Consider the following 17,250-nt stretch of genomic DNA (forward strand, 5'->3'; position numbering starts at 1 on the left):
GTGCCCAATTTTTGGAATCTTTCTATTAACTGGCCAATTTTTCATCTTCAGCTCCATCTATTGCAAGGTATGTATTAGTAGAATATTAGTGTTATAACTATAAATAAATAAATTTTATAAAAGTAGTCTTTGTTACCCAGATGACTAACACAAGAAGAGAGGTGAATTGAGTTGTATTTAAAAAAAATAACAATTATAAATCAAATATACAATATAAAATATAGACAAAACACGAAACAACAATAAATATAAAGAGTAAGGGTAAGAGAGAAGTAAACTCAGTATGTTAACAAGGTTTGGCCCCACTGCCTACGTCCTTGCCTCAAGCTACCCTTTGAAAATCTCCAAATTCACTATTCAACCTCATTCAGGTGGAGATAGAAATCTATTACACCTTTGAACAACAACGCTACAAAGGATTCATGTAGAACACTCTCTACACTTGCAATCATCTTATACGTGGTGATTCAACTATTTCCTGTGTATAACACTTTCTACAAGCATAAGGGTTATATACACCATTTTACTGATATAAGAGCTGATAGTGGATAGGTTATCAGAAAACACTCACCAATGAGTGAAATAAGAACAATACAGCGCAAATTATATCTCTCTCAAAATGAATAAGGATTAAGGCTCAATACTTATAGAAGAGAGAATGAAAGTTTTGAATGAATGTTGTATGCTCTTAATGTTGTGAATGTGAAGCTCTCAAATGATCCATTTATAGGCATATGAGACTTCATATTCAAATTTAAAAAGATTCACATGTCAAAGACAACATCATTCACTTTTTCAAAAAATTCAAATAAAAGGTTCTTCTTTTTCAATTGTTAAAGATAACATCATTTATTTTTCAAAAATTTCAAATCTAATATTTTACTTTTGGCATATGACAAAAGGAGCACACTTTACTTTTCAAATTATTTAAACAAAAACATCTACATTTTGCATAAATCAAAAAAAGTATCAATCACTTTTGAAAATATTCAAATAAAACATGCACATGTGAAAGATGACAATCAATCGTCTTTAATATTTTCAAATTTTAAACATATAATTATTTAATGCACATGTGAAAGATGACAATCAATTATCTTTCAAAATTTTCAAAATATTCATGCACATGTAGAAAATGTATTTTAATACTTTATGATAAAATATTAATTTTGAACCTTAATCCTAATTTCGAATTTAAGAGATTTACAACATTACTCTATGACTTTAATGTGAATTTGTTTCCTTCTTGCTCATACTTGTTTTCTTAATGTGCTTGACTCTATTATGTAGACAACTTGAGTTTGAGACTCATTTATTCTTTGAATTTATTTGTTATCATCAAAATTCATATGTAGATATATAATTATACAAAACTTGAAACTTTGGGTTTAACAGTCTTATAATAAATTAACATGATTTTATATAATACGTCAGATTTACTTTATAATAAAAGTAATTTTATAATCTAATATGCTACATCAAATTACGTCTGTATATAAATTTAATTTTTTAGAATTACTACGTAGCCAAAATATTTATCATAATGGATCACATCACCTTCAGTATTAATGATGCAGGCTTTATTTTTATAATTTTTTAATTAAATAATTTTTTTAGAATAAGTTATAAAAAGGCTATAGGAGTGTCATTATTTTAGAAAAATGCTTTTCAATGAAGATAAGGTTATAAAAGAGTTGGAAGAAATATGTTGTATTTTAATCATTTTTCATAATTTTTTATGGGCATAGATCCTGAAGTCGGATTAGAATAGAAAATTATTCTGACGGCTAGTTAAATCATGGAAGTTAGAGATCGAGATTGAGAAAATTTACAAATAGAGATAAACTCTGAGATTAAAGTTTTAAAATAACATAAATTATAGATCTCTTTATAAACCCACAAGTCAGACTTAAATAGCTAACAAAAAATGATAAAATTATAATTAAGGTCAAACAATAGAATACGAAATAAGATAACTATAATTAAAATCTAGTTTAAGAATATGGAATAAAACCGCTACGAAAATAAACATTATCATAAAAGAAAAATGACTAAAAATGGAGGAATTAACTAAAATTAATGATTCAGAAGTAAAAATGACTAATTTTAGGGTCGACTAGGGCGTAGGACGTGTGCATTGAAAAGAGCTACTTCTCCTCACTCAACTAATGTATAAGTCTCCTCGCCCAAATATGTTGCTCCTAGCCCAAATTTTTATCTCTTCCCACTAGGTTTGCATTGCTCTATCTTCTCGAAGTAATTCAGTGCTTTTAACGTCACATTTGTCAGTTGAGCCTCCTTGGATTTAGACTCTCTTGCATCATATCCCTATAAAATTGATATGCTTTCACAACTCTCACTAATTCTGCCACCGTGAGATTCATACAATAAATAATCTTAGGCTCTATTTTGATGTTAAAAGTATCTAAAATGATCTAAGTTTGATTGTGAATTAAAATGTTTGAGTAGATTTTATGAGCCCTATTGGGATGAGTTTGAATATATGAAGTATGTTAAGATATGTTTAACTTTTTCATGAGAAGTTGACAAATTATTGGGTTCCGTTAATGATTAATTTGTTGTTGTATTGATAGAATAATAATAAAAATCCTATTAAATAACCCGCTGACTTAAAAAGAAAAAAATGAGGTTATTTAAGATGAAAAAAATGAGATTATTTAAGATAAAATAAATTGTATATTTTGATAGAGAGTATATCCATTCGTATGAAACTATTTCAAGGGATATGAGATCACATTAACATCCAAACGGACCCTTAGAATGGATGCTAAAATTTATTGAGTGCAATCAGTCTCTTACCACCACACCGGGCCCTATCTACTCAGATGAGCTTCCCTTGCATTTTCATATAGGACCATCGGATGTATAAGGCTCCCAACACATACGTCTTGTCACACCTAAACCATAAACATCTAAGTGGATTTGAATGTTTTAAAATTTTCATTCTAATCTTTTAAAAATAGGAGAGAAATAGACATATGAAATGAATTATATAGAATTTATAACTATTTTAATAAATTTTACACGCAACATTTAATGCTAAATAAATATTGAAAGACTCACTTCATGTGTGTCTCTTTCCCATCAAATCAATTCTAAAAGACTTGATCCATATAGAGATGTATGTGGAGAGATGTAAATACAAAGAGAATCAAATAAAGAGAATGATGTAAGAAAATGTTTACGATAGACTTACTACTTTATACTATTCGTTTATTACTTTATAGTATATTTAAAATTTTTATTTTATTTTTTATTTTATTATAAATATTTTTTTAACATGCTTAATTATTAACAAATATATATAAATTCACTAACAGTCATTTCTTTAACCTTTAAGTAAAAAAAAAAAAGATAAAAAATTTTAAAAAATAAAGAAAATAATAAACAAGTAGTATGAGATAGTAAGCTATTATCTGGAAGAAAAACATTCCATCACTGCGTTTACCATTTAGGTGATAAAGTAGCGAACTTTTTGATCGATTATATTAATAAAAAATATTTATTATTATTATTATTATTATTATTTTGGTAAATAAACATTCATAGAATATTCGATCTGTTGCACAAAACATTAAAAAGTAAAGGGGTTCATGCTACTACATAGACCTCAACGGCCACTTTACAGCATAAATGGGGATCAACTTTGCATCAATATATCCGTATATCTTCTCACTGTCAGCACATCTCGCCCGTTCAATATTGTGCCTTCGCATCGCTTGGAATCCAATTTATTAATTGCTTTATTATTAGATGCCTTTTAAAGGCACCCGTTAATTTATGGCAACTCATTTTTCAAAAATTTCTTACATTTTATTCTTTATACTTTTTCTATTCTATTAAAATAATATTTTTTTATTATTTTTTTATTACTTTTTTCTCTCACTTTCATTTACAAACCTAATTACTCAATATTTTTTCTTATGTTTTGAACTATTACTCTAATGAATATTTTAAACAAAAATTTAAATTATTTTTTTGTGTATATGAGAATATTTTTAAAATTAATTTTTTAATATTTTCGTAATTAATTAAATTATTTTTAAAATTATTATTTAAAACTATAATAAATATGAATATGAGAGAAAGTGTAGATGATTGAAAAATTATTTATTTTATATATTAAAATAAAGTATTGATAAAAATAATTTAGAGAATAAATAGTGAGTCCAATATGGGAACTCACTGTTTATTCTTTAAACATTTTTCATAAAATAAGGATCTGGATGTGGGAGATATTTTGATCAAACTTACATAATAAATCCTAAATTATGAGAAATCCGGTGTTTTGAGGGACTGGATGTAAATGCTCTTACACCTGCATATAAAGTGGCCACCGCCACCGAACAAGCATAATGTCTTTTTTTTTTTTTTTTATATATATTTTTTAATTTTTTAATTTTTAATTTTTTTAAAAAAATTTATAATATTATTTAAAAATACTTCTTTAATTATTAAGTAAAAACATAAAAATAAGATATCTATGGTCGACAAAGTGTTATCCTAATAATAACATTTGAAACTTTCAAACGATAGAATTGTGAATAACTAATTTATCAAAAAAAGAATTGTTAGTAACTATCTTGGTCACATAACATTTAAATGATATAATTTGATTTAGAATATATATTTTAGAATTGTATCATTTTAGGATTAGTTTGGTTATATAAAAATAAACTATTTCATCTTATTTCATATAATATTTATAATTTTTTAAAATTTCTATACAAAATATAATAAATAATTTTATTTTTTAAAATTTTTAAAAAATAATATTATAATAATATTTTATTTAAATTTTAATAAAAAATTTATCTCTTTTCATCTGAACTGAACAATTAAATGAAACTTAATCAATCAATACCCAGTTTAAAAAGAGTAATGATATACTTATAATATTTTTCAGGATATTTACTAAACGAGAGTATTTTTATTAATTAATATTAATTTTTATAAATTATTTTATTAAAATATAATTTATTAAAAAAATAATTATATAAAAATTATAATAAAATTACATCTCTATCATTTTCCTTTCTGAAAAACCCTCCTAAGTCCAAGCTTCAGCATTTCACGTTGTTAAAGTTTAATTTTGTTTTCCTTTCAACAGTGGTCGATTAAAACGGATGAAAAGTTGCACTCTTGACTTGACAGGTAATTATAATCTTTGTCGTGAAATGGCTAAAAGACCCTTTTGTGGTTAAAAGAAACATGTTCGAACGGTACCAACACATAGAAACAAAGTTGGGTGATATCAAGTCATAAAATGCCACGTCATTTTCAGAAAAGTGAGATAAAACCGATGATGGAGGGTAAGAAAAGTGAGATAAATTAAAGTCTAATGATCTAAAAATTAAAATTCGAATGAGTGATTTCAAAAGGAATTATATTGGGGTAAAAGCATAACAAAAAACTCGACACGCCATTTTTATAATACACATCGATTTTTATTTTTTTAATAAATATATAGTGTATAGATAATTGATAAAATAATTCAAACATGATTATCCTTTTAGAATTGATGATAGCTTTCTCATTTACTGTTACCTCGGATAAAAGAATAACATTATTTTAATAAATAATGCTATCAAACTATTTAAAATTTAATGTTTAGATATTTTCTTGACAGGACATGGTGTCACATAATTTATTATTAAAAAAACATAAAAGGTGTAAAGTAAATGAAAAAGATTATTTGTAAGTATACTTATGTACTAATATGTGTATTAATTTATTGTAATTAATTAAAAAATATATTTTATTGAAAACAGTACTAATTTAAATTTTAAGTATGAAAGAATTAGTATTAATATATAGATTAGTATGCGACTTTATTTATATATAGCAAAACTCAAAATAAATATATGATTTCATTCACTTTTATTTATTTTTTTGACGCCGTTTTATTTTAAATATATTTTCTTTATGTTTTGTTATAATAGATCATGTGACACCATGTGATCGTGTTATGCCAATAGAGCTATTTCAACGGTAAATTTTAGATAATCTACTAACAATATTTTAAAATATTAATCTTAATTTTTATATAAATTTTATTTATTTATTTATCTTGTATATAAATATAACTGTTTTTATTTTTATTTTTTTATATACAAGAATGAATATAACTGTTATAAAACTTTAAAAAGTTAAGAGAAATGATATTTACAGTAGTAAGTATGTAAGTATTATATAATTATTTAAAAAAATAAATATAAAATTTAAATAAAAAAATTAATTTTTTAATAATAAAATCTATTTTTTTTTAAAGCGACTTTACGTGGCTTCCAAACTTGATAACTGTACGAAGCATTATTTAAAAGTTAAATTCTACGAATAAGTCTAAGACCAAGGTTATGAGGGTAATTTAAAGCAACCGAGAAGACCATGTATTATACAATGGGTGGTGTACTTCGTCATTTGATAACCAAACCAAAACAACCTAAATTAAATTGCCAACGACAAGGCGGATGTCCATTGTCCGTTCCCCACGGAAACATCCTCTGCACATTCAACCCCACCACCTGATCAATATTACAACCTACCCCAATCCTTGATCGTTGTGCCCGGTCCCAGCCCACTTGAGTCCGCAAATTCCCTAACTTCCTTTTTTTTCTTTCGGCGTGCATAAGAATTTTAAAGGGAAATGATAACGCTAAGGTGATTATTAAATATAATTATTAAATTATATAATAGTATAAATGAGTGTTTTTTTAATTATTTTTAAATATTTTAATTATTAAAAAAATTAGAAATTTATTAATAATTATTTTCTTAATTATTAAAAAAATAAATTGACACATTTAGTAAATATATTTGACAGTTATATATCATTTTCTAAATTTCAAAATTCATGAGCAATATAAACATTAATATGTATTATAATTGTTATAACTGCCGTGTTGAAATTTTCAGACATCTTTAATTAATTATTTTTTATTTTTTAATATATTAAAAAATTTGAAGAGGGGGATCGAATCCAAAACCTCTCTTACAAAAATTGAGTTTCATGTCATCTAACCCAAGACCTCTCCATCAGGCAGCCTTAATTAATTAGTTCATATTATTGTATATAATATATTTTATCATATCTATTCACGCAAGGATGTACCTTATTTTAATTGATTTTTATCTAAATAATTAATTTATAAAATTACTTAAAATATACACTATGATTGACAATAATAGCAAAACCTTGTTCTTAACAAATTCCAAGAAAAATTTCCAAAGAATCCAAGATTTGTCAAAAGTAAGGGATTTCTCTAGTAATTACTCAGAACCTGCTTACAAAATTAAAAAAATAAAAAAAATTACTCAGAACTTCGGATTGAAGTTTCTGTCACGAGTCAAGGTGAAATCCGTCATTATATATTTTCTTAGAGAGCCAGAGACTGCGAGAGAGGGACTCGTGGAGGGTCGCTCGGTGCGATGCGTGGAGGCCAGGTGACACAAAATGCCGAGGTCGTGTTGCGACGCCATGCGCTTCAAATGGCGGATCGTCGCGCCTTATAAACCCTAGTCCTTCATTCTTCTGCTTCCCATCTAAACCCCGTCGAGAGTTCTTCGATTTCTTTTACCCAGGTTCGCCCGTCTCTCTTTGCTTCTGCCTCCGGTTCCTGCCTCTCGCATTGCTCGGCATTGCCGTCGAATTTTTTTTTTCTCTTATTATAATCTCCCCGTCTCTATATTTTCTCTCTCTTTCTTCCGCTTTCTTGTTCAAATTTGGTGAACGAGAAATAAGGATTCTGTATAATTTTGTTATTTTATCGGGCGTGCGTGATAGCTTTGTTTTGGTGCTTGTTCTCTGTGGATTTATGCGTATTGAATTTAAATCTGAATCTGTTCGCTAGGTAATGGCGGAGGTGGCTAAAGTTCTGTACATAGTGGTGGAGGATGTAGAAGACAAGCGAGAGAAAGAGAGACAGTCGTTTAGGTACACGCGTCCGGTTCTGCAGAGCACTCTGCAGCTCATGGGATGTAAAGCTCGACATGCGTTTAAGGTAGCTTATGATTTTCGATTATTTGCTTTTTCCAACATCTCATCCTGTCTTATTATAATTTATTTCTTATTCTTATCAATTATTCGGGTTTAAGGTGGTGGATTTGTGCTTTCATGTGGTTTAGAAGGTGATTTGCGATGATAGATTTCGGTTGCATGTCATGTTTTCTGTTAACTTTCTGGATTTCATGTCCTAAAATCTTCAATAGTATAATTGGTTTACCAAACATCGGAAAAAACGATATTGTTATTTTTCACGGCTTTTGACAAGTTTCAGCTGTTATCGAACTGCAGCGTATGATAGCTATCCTTGAAGATTTGGCCCTTTTTGTTTCAAAAAAAGAAAATTTGATTTATAGATAAGAACCCAGGTTTTTGGCCTTCTTGTTGTCCATGTAGCGTCTTTGAACCGATCCGTTCACCATCCTTTACTTGGTGCGGCCCTTGGTACTTTTTGGAGTATGAATCGATTTACCGACATAGTTGACATTCTCACCTCCTTCTCCAAGTGTAGTTGCTGCCGCATTTATTTAAAAAAAAACAAATGCAAGTTGTCGATCTTGAAATGATTCGCAGCGTAGGCTATCCAATTCTTTTACACGATATCACAAATTTCGTCGGTGATTAAGATATTTTTTTTTTTAAAATTTTTTTCCTGGTTTCTTTCCCCTGTCTGTGGCTCTCTACGAAGTTGAGCTCAAATTTTTGTTTTGATAAGTGAAGTTTGAGCTCAAATTTTAAACCTTGATGGGATGTTTTACCTTACTATATTATGTGTAGTTTGAATAGTAGGATGGGAGGAGATGAGATGATATTAAATGAAAGTTTAAAATTCAATAAAATATTATTTTTAATATTATTATTATTTTAAAATTTTTAAAAAAGTTGAATTGTTTATTATATTTTGTGTAGGAATTTAAGAAAGTTGTAATGATGAGATGAGATGAGATTAAACCGTTTTTGTATCCAATCTGGAATTTAGGTTGTTATTATCTTGTACCTCTACGTATTTTATACCATTGAAATTTCTTAGTACGTGTGGAAGAATTCGTTTTGTATTATTATTATTATTATTATTATTATTATTATCATCCCCCCCTGCTGCTGATTTCTCCTTGCTGAATTGAATCTCGGTACTTGTGTTTTAAAGTCTTTTAAGGGCTCGTTTGGACACTTGGAATCTCTCATATTTCTATTTATAATAGTGAAATAATTTGAGTTAAATTTTTTATTAGATTTTGAGAAAGGAAAAAGAAAAAGTTGAAAACAAATATTATAAAGTTAAAAAATAGTTTGAATATAATTTTTCAATATTATTTTTATTTTGAATTTTGAAAAAGTTGCATTACTTTTTGTGTTTTGTTTGGGATTTTGGAAAAGTTGTAATGATGGAATGAAAAAGCCAAAAATTTGAATGAGAAATGTTGTGTTTGAATGTTGTTTGGGAAGTAAATTGTGATAAGTTTTGAGAACTTCTCCTCTTATTTCATTACTCAAACGTGCCCTAATCTTTTTGATATGCAAATGAGGCTGATTTTTTTTCGTGTAATTCAGATTCCAAAGCATTGTTTATTTAGTGTTTATATCCATAAACTTTTTCATTTTAAAAGTATGAAGAGATGCTCATATGAAGCTATATTATCGAGTATTCCATTACATTATTACTAAATAATCTTTTTGAAGCCATGTCATCCACTCCCCATTTGTTTTATTATTAAATGAAAGTTAAAAAATAGTTATCATTCCAAATTAATATTTCCCAAAAATTACTAATTTTATTTAAAATGATAGTTATTAAATGGAAAGTAATTTAAGTGATTAAGTTACTAATTTTTAAATAAAATTAATAGTCTTTTAGGCGTGTTTTTTATTTTCTGAACAAAGTACCTGGATGTTTCCTTCTCCCCAAGAGAGTAAAGAGAGGACTTAATTTCTTTTACTCTGATGAACTGTATGCATAGTTCTTGGTCTCCCACTTCACCTAAACAAATTTTATGAAGCGTTTCATCGCGAGAAGAAGGGGATAAGAGATCAAGTTGCTCAACAAAATTTGACAAATTAAAACATGAACATTGATACTCTTTCAACGGTTCTATTTATTTTATAATGTCGTCATTTTCCTTTAATAAATTATTTATTCATGTGCATCGCATGAGTTTATGACTAGTAATAACAACTTGGATCAACTGGTGTTATACTCTGGAATGTTGTTACCCCTTATTGTTTTTAAATGCTTAATATTTGATTCACTAATGGCTTAATGTTCCATTCAAGTTTCTTCTTTGTTGCGAGTTGGACAGATTGAGTTACTTCTTTAAATGATTTCCATGCTTTGTTAATATGTGCATCTCTAGAGTTGCTTATCTCCACTCTTATATATGTCAAAAAAAAAAAAAAAAAAAAACTCCATACTTTGCTAAATAGAATAGAGCTTTTCTGAAAGCGCTTTTCTTTCATCAGATAAGCCAACGGGTTTTTGAATTGATAAGAAGTGAAAATCCATGTGATACTTTGGTTCCAGAAGTAATGAGCACGACAATGTTGGATGCTTCAGTAGGTCTTGAGAAGGTAAACGGTTATCCTACCAGTAATTGCCTGGGCAAAACAGAAGCGGGCAGCCATTTGGTTGCAGCGAGAGATGAAAGAAGTAAGGGTGTGCCATTTGAATTGTACAAAAGACGAAAGACAGTTGTTGTTAGAAGGGAGACTTTCCTAAACGTTGTCTGTGATGCACTGGCGGAGTATAAGTATGTGGGTCCCAACCAGAGGGCAGATTTGGTTTTGTCATGCAGGTACATTCTAATCTTATAACTTTTGGGAATGCACATGACTATATTGTTTTAATCTTTATGAACCCCACTTAACAAAATAAAAAAAAAAATCTTCATGAGTTCCCTGTTGCTAGTTTTTAAGGTTTGTATCATGTTTTGATGTAATTACTGCTCTTCATATTTTTCTCATCGAATATGCGGTCGGATCTCATATAGTTGCTGCACAAAATATGACCTTTGAGCATACGTTGTGGTAGCATTAATATTCATTAATTTGTTTATTTTATTTTCTTGTCCTTGAAATTGATTATATCATAGACCTGCTATTGTATATTTGCTGTTGATGGAGATTGATTTCTCACTGAAGCCTTGGCACAGTTCTTATTTACATAGATAGGTGACATTTCTTAACTTACGATCTGAAAATTTCTTAGCCTTATCTAGATGTGCCCTGAATTAAAGCTTTTATCCTCTGTGAGATTTTAACTTTTTGAAGGGTGAATTAAACAACAGAAAAAGAAAAAAGAGAAGGGTGAATTAAAGTAAAGAAATGCTTTCAGCTATATTTTGTAATTTCAAAGCAACAGGACCAAGACAGAAATAATCTTACCAGAAACACTCATAACTACTTTTGAATTATGTTTATTTACTGTGACCTTCAGCTTCTCTGAGAGAAAACTAACAGTAGCTGTTCAAGATTGAGCCCATAGGATAGAAACTGTGTTCTTGTAGCATATTAATCAATATGAGAATTTTAGAAATCCTGTTGTTGAGAAATTGGTTGCTTAATCCTGCAGTGATCTTGCCACATGACCATAGCTCAACTAATTATTGGGTACATCTTTATGAGACATGTACAGGCCAAACCTCTTTCCTCCATTATATTCCCATGGCAACAATTGATGCTTAGTGGCTGAATTTGTATTTTGTGTTGCTGTTATCAGTACTACCAATTCTTCTTCTTTTGATATTGATGGAAAAGCCTCTTTTTGCTGATAAGTAAATTTTTTTATTTACCCTTGCTTATAAAAAAAAAAAGTAAATTTTTTTATTTACCCTATGTCTTATCTATCACCTGACCAAATGAGTCAATGTCATCTTAGCTCCATGTTAAGAATGGCAATCTCAGTTGCACCACGTCATGGTTACACCTATAACTGCAATAGGTATCTTAGTTGCAGAGCCTTATAAATACTCTATTCCTTTCAAATTTAATTCTTAAGCACAACAATCGCCATCTTAACTTGTGTTTCTCTAGTTGTAACTTCTTTCTGTTTAATTAGAAGTTAACAGCTGGTGATAGAATTCTGGTTTTCGAGTTATGGGTCTCATATGGAAAAATTAGCATGGGAGGATAATTTAAAGCATAGAGCTGAGAAACCTGGTAAGATTGAAAAACTGTTTTTGGAAACTTTTGCAATGTTTGTATGAAACTTTGTCGAAGTTTGATGAATTGCTTGTTGAATTATCGTCATATTTTTTTATCTTCTTCAAAAGTTTCCTACTCCATACTTCTGTCAGATTTTTTGGATAATGTTGGGTGTGTTTGGTTAATGAAATTATGAGAATATAAAATTTCCCTTGAAAATTTTTGAGATGTGTTTTTATTGGGTTTTTGTGGAGGTAGATAGAAAATTTTGAACAAAAATATTCTTGAAATATGTTATATATTGGGATTTTTGTAAGTGAATGGACAGAGTTAGTTGTTTGAATATAATTTTTAGGGGTATTTTTGTTTTGGTTTTTGTAAAAGATGTTTTTCGTTTTAATGTTTTTGACTTTTTACTGAAATTAGGCAAATGATTGGATGAAAGGTTCTATAATATATATATATATATATATATATAATTGAAAGATGTTTGGATTGAAGTCTTGAAAAAGATTTTGGAAATATTAGGGAACCAAACAAGGCCGTTTACTCTCCCACTTCTCACTCTAGTAATGTGCTTAGACATTTAATTGATGCTCTGTGCTAATTCTCTTTGGAAAAGAAATTTTTTGCGGCCTCCCAAGCTGAAGCTTTGGCTAAAATAGGAATGAGTCCACTGGTATTTTTGTTACCAGATTGTAGCTTTATCTCAGGTTTATGCTCTTAACACAGATTGCAAGGAATTATTTATTTTCCTTAGAGTGTCACTTGTTCTGTTATAATTTGGACTTTGCTCTGCCTTATATATAAATATATATATAGATATATTGATATGATAAAACTTTTCTGGCTGCAGAATCCGAGAAAGGAAGGAATCAGTAACTATCTTGTTGTGTGGCACAAGTGGCTGTGGCAAGTCTACTTTGTCAGCATTGCTGGTAATCTTTGCTGAGTACACTATTTTTTGTTAAGAAGATTTAGTTATTAGTGTTTCTGCTGATGGTGCCATTTGTTATTATCTCATTTATAACATGGCATATAATTTTTAAGTTGTAAGAAAGGATGTGGAAACTGGAAGGTCATGCATAGATGCCTTGTTTCTTTACATTCCGATGATTAAAAAATCTGAGACGGTCCATGTCTTGCAGGGTAGTAGGTTGGGGATCACTACAGTTGTATCAACTGATTCTATCCGTCATATGATGAGAAGTTTTGTAGATGAAAAGCAAAACCCTCTACTCTGGGCTTCAACCTACCATGCAGGGGAGTTTTTGGATCCTGTGGCTGTTGCAGAAGCAAAGGCCAGAAGGAAAGCAAAAAAACTGGCCGGCATTACGCACTCAGTTCCTAAGGATGAACTAGCTGCAGGTTCCACTACCGAGAAATCTGATACTAGATCCTCAAAGGTGGGTTCTAGCCCAACTGAATTAATCAGTCCAAAGCAGATGGCCGTTGAAGGATTTAAGGCGCAAAGTGAGATGGTAATTGACAGTCTTGATCGGCTGATCACTGGATGGGAAGAGCGAAAAGAATCAGTAGTTGTTGAGGGTGTTCACTTGAGCCTTAATTTTGTGGTATGAAAGTTAGGCTATTATTCTTTTTTTCTGTAATCAGCTTTCTTCCTTTCTTTTTTTATTGAAAATTTTATCTCTATCTATTGTTTCATAAATAAACAGACGATTTTGATCCTGATCTGCAGATGGGGCTTATGAAGAAACATGCTTCTATCATACCATTCATGATTTACATAACAAATGAGGACAAACACTTGGAACGATTTGCTGTACGTGCTAAGTATATGACACTGGATCCAGCAAAAAACAAGTATGTGAAGTATATCCGAAACATCAGAACAATCCAAGAATATCTCTGCAAGCGAGCTGACAAGCATCTTGTCCCCAAAATAAACAATACTAATGTTGATAGGAGTGTAGCAGCCATCCATGCTACTGTTTTCAGTTGCCTTCGGAGGTGTGAGGCTGGGGAACAGCTTTATGATCCTACCACAAACACTGTTACTGTGATTGATGAGGAGTACAGGAACCAGTGTGCTGCAAATTCATTGAGCTCCAAGGGAATGTTTCAACTGATTCAGAGGAAAGGTTCCTCCAGGGATCTCATGGCTCTTGTTAATACTGATGGATCTGTCGCAAAGGCTTGGCCTGTGGATTCAGTCGATAGTAATGGGAAGCCCATTTTGGGCCATGGGACTCAGATTGGCAAGGCTGAACTGGTTAATCTTCAGTTTGGTCTCTATGGGATCAGTGCCTGGCCCAGTGGTGGTGGCACTAGTCGTGCTGGAAGTGTTGATGAGTCAAGGGCTGATGGGACTGATACTGGTAGTAGATATTTATCTTCTTGCTGCAGCTCTCCAAGGATGTCAGATGGACCTTCCAAGGAGGTATTCTTGGACATCAGTTTTTTTATCATTTTCAGAAAACCTTTCGTTTCTGTAGGTAATCATTTTCAGAAAGAATAATTCTACTCTTAGGCCACTTAAGTCTCTAAAACCACACAACAGCTGAGCTGGATTTTTTCTTTTTCTTTTTCTTTTTTATCCAAAACGATTTGTTTAGAAGACTACTCCCCACGTTTTCCACTTTCTCCCCCAAATCTTCCATTTGGAATCGCCCCTCCACCGTTTCCTTACCAACCCCAACTAAACAATGCAGGGGAATCAGGGGAATCAATCCTTTTCAATCCATTTCAGTTTGTTTGCCCAGATCACATCGAATGACACATAAATTTGGCCAATCCTCCTATTGCTTCACCCTAGCTTTTACATAATGAATCAAATCAGAATGAACAAACAGGAAAAAAAATGCTACATTCAAAAGCAAGATTGAAAGAGAAATGCATAATCTTTTAGGCAACTTATTATAATCCTTGGACTCGATCTACTCAGCAATATCCAAAGCAAATGTTTGCATCAATCAACAGTCGACTATTACCAAGTAAAAAAAACAAAAGAAGAAGACATTTCTATGCTCGACAGGAGAAGGGGATTTGGCTGGGTTAGGGAGGGAGTGTTTATCAAATCTCTTGGTATATGTCTTGAGGGGTGTCGACGGGTTTGTCATAGTCGGTAGAGGGATGCAGGGAGGGATTTCGTGGGAGATTTTTCAGTCCCCTACCTGGTTTCTCAAGGGGTGTCGATGGGGAAAAATGATTCGGTTTTGGAAGGGGGAGAGAGATTCGGCAGGGAGGGGGGAGAGCAGAGAGGGATTAGACCCTTTTTAAGAAATTGCCAGGTCAGTTGGTGTGTAGTGTTGGAGACTAATCCGGCCTATGAGTAGAATTACTCTTTCAGAAAACCTAATTAAAGTACTGTTTCCTTAAGTAGTAAAACCCTAGTTATACAAAATCTTTATGAATTGATAAACCAAGCTTTTGGTTGAGCCATTGTGGAGTTTTGTGGTATAGGTCAACCGTATAGGCCATAAGATAGCTATTCTGCAGTTATTGATTTTAGATGCATCACCATCCAAAAGGATTTTTAATAGTTTTATTTTCCTGTAGCTAAAGGAGGAGCTATCAGTGCATGGCAGTGATGAAGAGGTTGACGATCCAGCGGAGGCAGGTAGTGATGATGATCTAAGTGATGATGATCACAACGATGTCCTTGAAGAGGTATGGATTTAGTGTCTTCTGTTAAATGTAAATCCCCGGTTTACCTTAAAAGTTAAAAGAGAAAATTGGGATCATCTTAAGAACTACGGCAACGCAGAAGTTACATCTGGCATGTCAGCGGGAGTTATGCCACTTATGTAAGAGAGTCCTACTTAGGATGTTTGAATAATTTTAGACATTGGTCACAAATGAATGATTATGTGATCTGGCTTAGGAGCTGTGCTGACACAGTTGCGAAAATCTTTGAAACTTGCAATACTTGCTGAAGGAAGCAAACCAATTGAGGAACTTTCTTTGCGATTCAGTGCCTCAGCCATAGCTGACAGTCGGGAATCAGTTTAGTTGTATGCTTGGAATACTACTTATCAAAAAAATGCATGCTTGGAATACTGATTGAAACAAAATAATGTGTATGATTCATTTTAGACATTTGATATAATATTCTCTCTTCGATACAGATTGGTTCGGTCGACGAGGAGTCTACAAAATCTGATGAAGAGTATGAGGATCTGGCAATGCAGGACATGCAGGAGAATGGGTTATGGTCAGATAATGCTGAGGAGGCCAAAGATAAGCTTGCGCCTGTTTCCAAGGACCAAAACCTGGAGCTCTATTATAGAACCAAAAGTGAACCTTTGTCGGAGCTGTGCTCTTACTCATTGCTTGTGGATAAAAATGAGATGAGAATGCCTTCTGGCAACCTCAAAATGAGAACACGATCCCTCAGCATTCCAGCCCTCGTAAAGCATGGGTCGTTTATGGGAGGCCCTATTCTTTCTGGGGCTCCTCAAGGGTAAAAGCTTAAATGTATTATTTCGGTTTTTAGAACTGTTTTATTGAGTTTCTGTCCTTTCTTTTTTCCCCTAAAGTGCACCTAAGCAATTCACCTGATCTCCCTCTCAGATGTTTGTGTGTAGGGCTGGTACAAGGTTAGGATGAATGACTCAAGAATGCTCTTTAATGTACTTGTTCTGTTGTTTAGAATGCTAGGGTTCCGCAGTTCAGGCTGTGTATATAAGACTGCGTTTGTTTAGCCAGATGGTTTTCTTTTCCGTTAGGTAAAAGAAGAATAGTGGTCGAGATGGTGGATTCTGGGTACATTTTAGTCACTACCAATATGTGGAGGACAACTCATGCTAGATTGTTTATCTTTTAATTAATATAAGTACATTATACTCTACAATTTTTATTGAGTCCAAGCTATCATTGATCTCAACTAGCTATAGTTTCCAAATGTGTATGACAAAAGCAGTAACAATTAGATTTCACACGTTTATTGTGAATGAGAAATGCACCAGCAATGGCATGGCTTTCACATAGGTGGAACTGCATGTCAATTTGTTCAAGTCCAGAGTCTGCATCCCACACACTGAAATCATAGTCTATTATGACAAAAGGTAAATGTATGCAACCCTTTACTGCCTAATTAATCTCTCACTACTGGTTCAAGACTTGTTACG

The 17,250-nt window shown here is 31.4% G+C and overlaps 1 protein-coding gene across 1 annotated transcript; it reads left to right on the forward strand.

The window, feature by feature from the left end:
• The first annotated feature begins 7,408 nt into the window (after nt 1-7,408).
• On the forward strand, nt 7,409-16,973 carry LOC122294170 (P-loop NTPase domain-containing protein LPA1 homolog 1-like). Its single transcript, XM_043102672.1, has 8 exons — nt 7,409-7,602; nt 7,872-8,021; nt 10,481-10,812; nt 13,017-13,098; nt 13,309-13,734; nt 13,860-14,561; nt 15,680-15,790; nt 16,249-16,973. Exons 2-8 carry the CDS (start codon nt 7,875-7,877, stop codon nt 16,585-16,587), a joined length of 2,139 nt encoding a protein of 712 aa, XP_042958606.1. The 5' UTR covers nt 7,409-7,602; nt 7,872-7,874; the 3' UTR covers nt 16,588-16,973.
• Nucleotides 16,974-17,250: the final 277 nt, after the last annotated feature.

Source organism: Carya illinoinensis, chromosome 14, assembly GCF_018687715.1.
Source record: "Carya illinoinensis cultivar Pawnee chromosome 14, C.illinoinensisPawnee_v1, whole genome shotgun sequence".
Taxonomy (NCBI): domain Eukaryota; kingdom Viridiplantae; phylum Streptophyta; class Magnoliopsida; order Fagales; family Juglandaceae; genus Carya; species Carya illinoinensis.

What these genes read in the sequence shown, in the direction of transcription:
- LOC122294170 (XM_043102672.1), top strand. Translation starts at nt 7,875, where the DNA reads ATGGCGGAGGTGGCTAAAGTTCTGTACATAGTGGTGGAGGATGTAGAA. An exon ending in CAGATGGACCTTCCAAGGAG is followed by an intron (nt 14,562 to 15,679) that starts GTATTCTTGGAC and finishes ATTTTCCTGTAG; the next exon opens with CTAAAGGAGGAGCTATCAGT. An exon ending in ACAACGATGTCCTTGAAGAG is followed by an intron (nt 15,791 to 16,248) that starts GTATGGATTTAG and finishes TCTTCGATACAG; the next exon opens with ATTGGTTCGGTCGACGAGGA.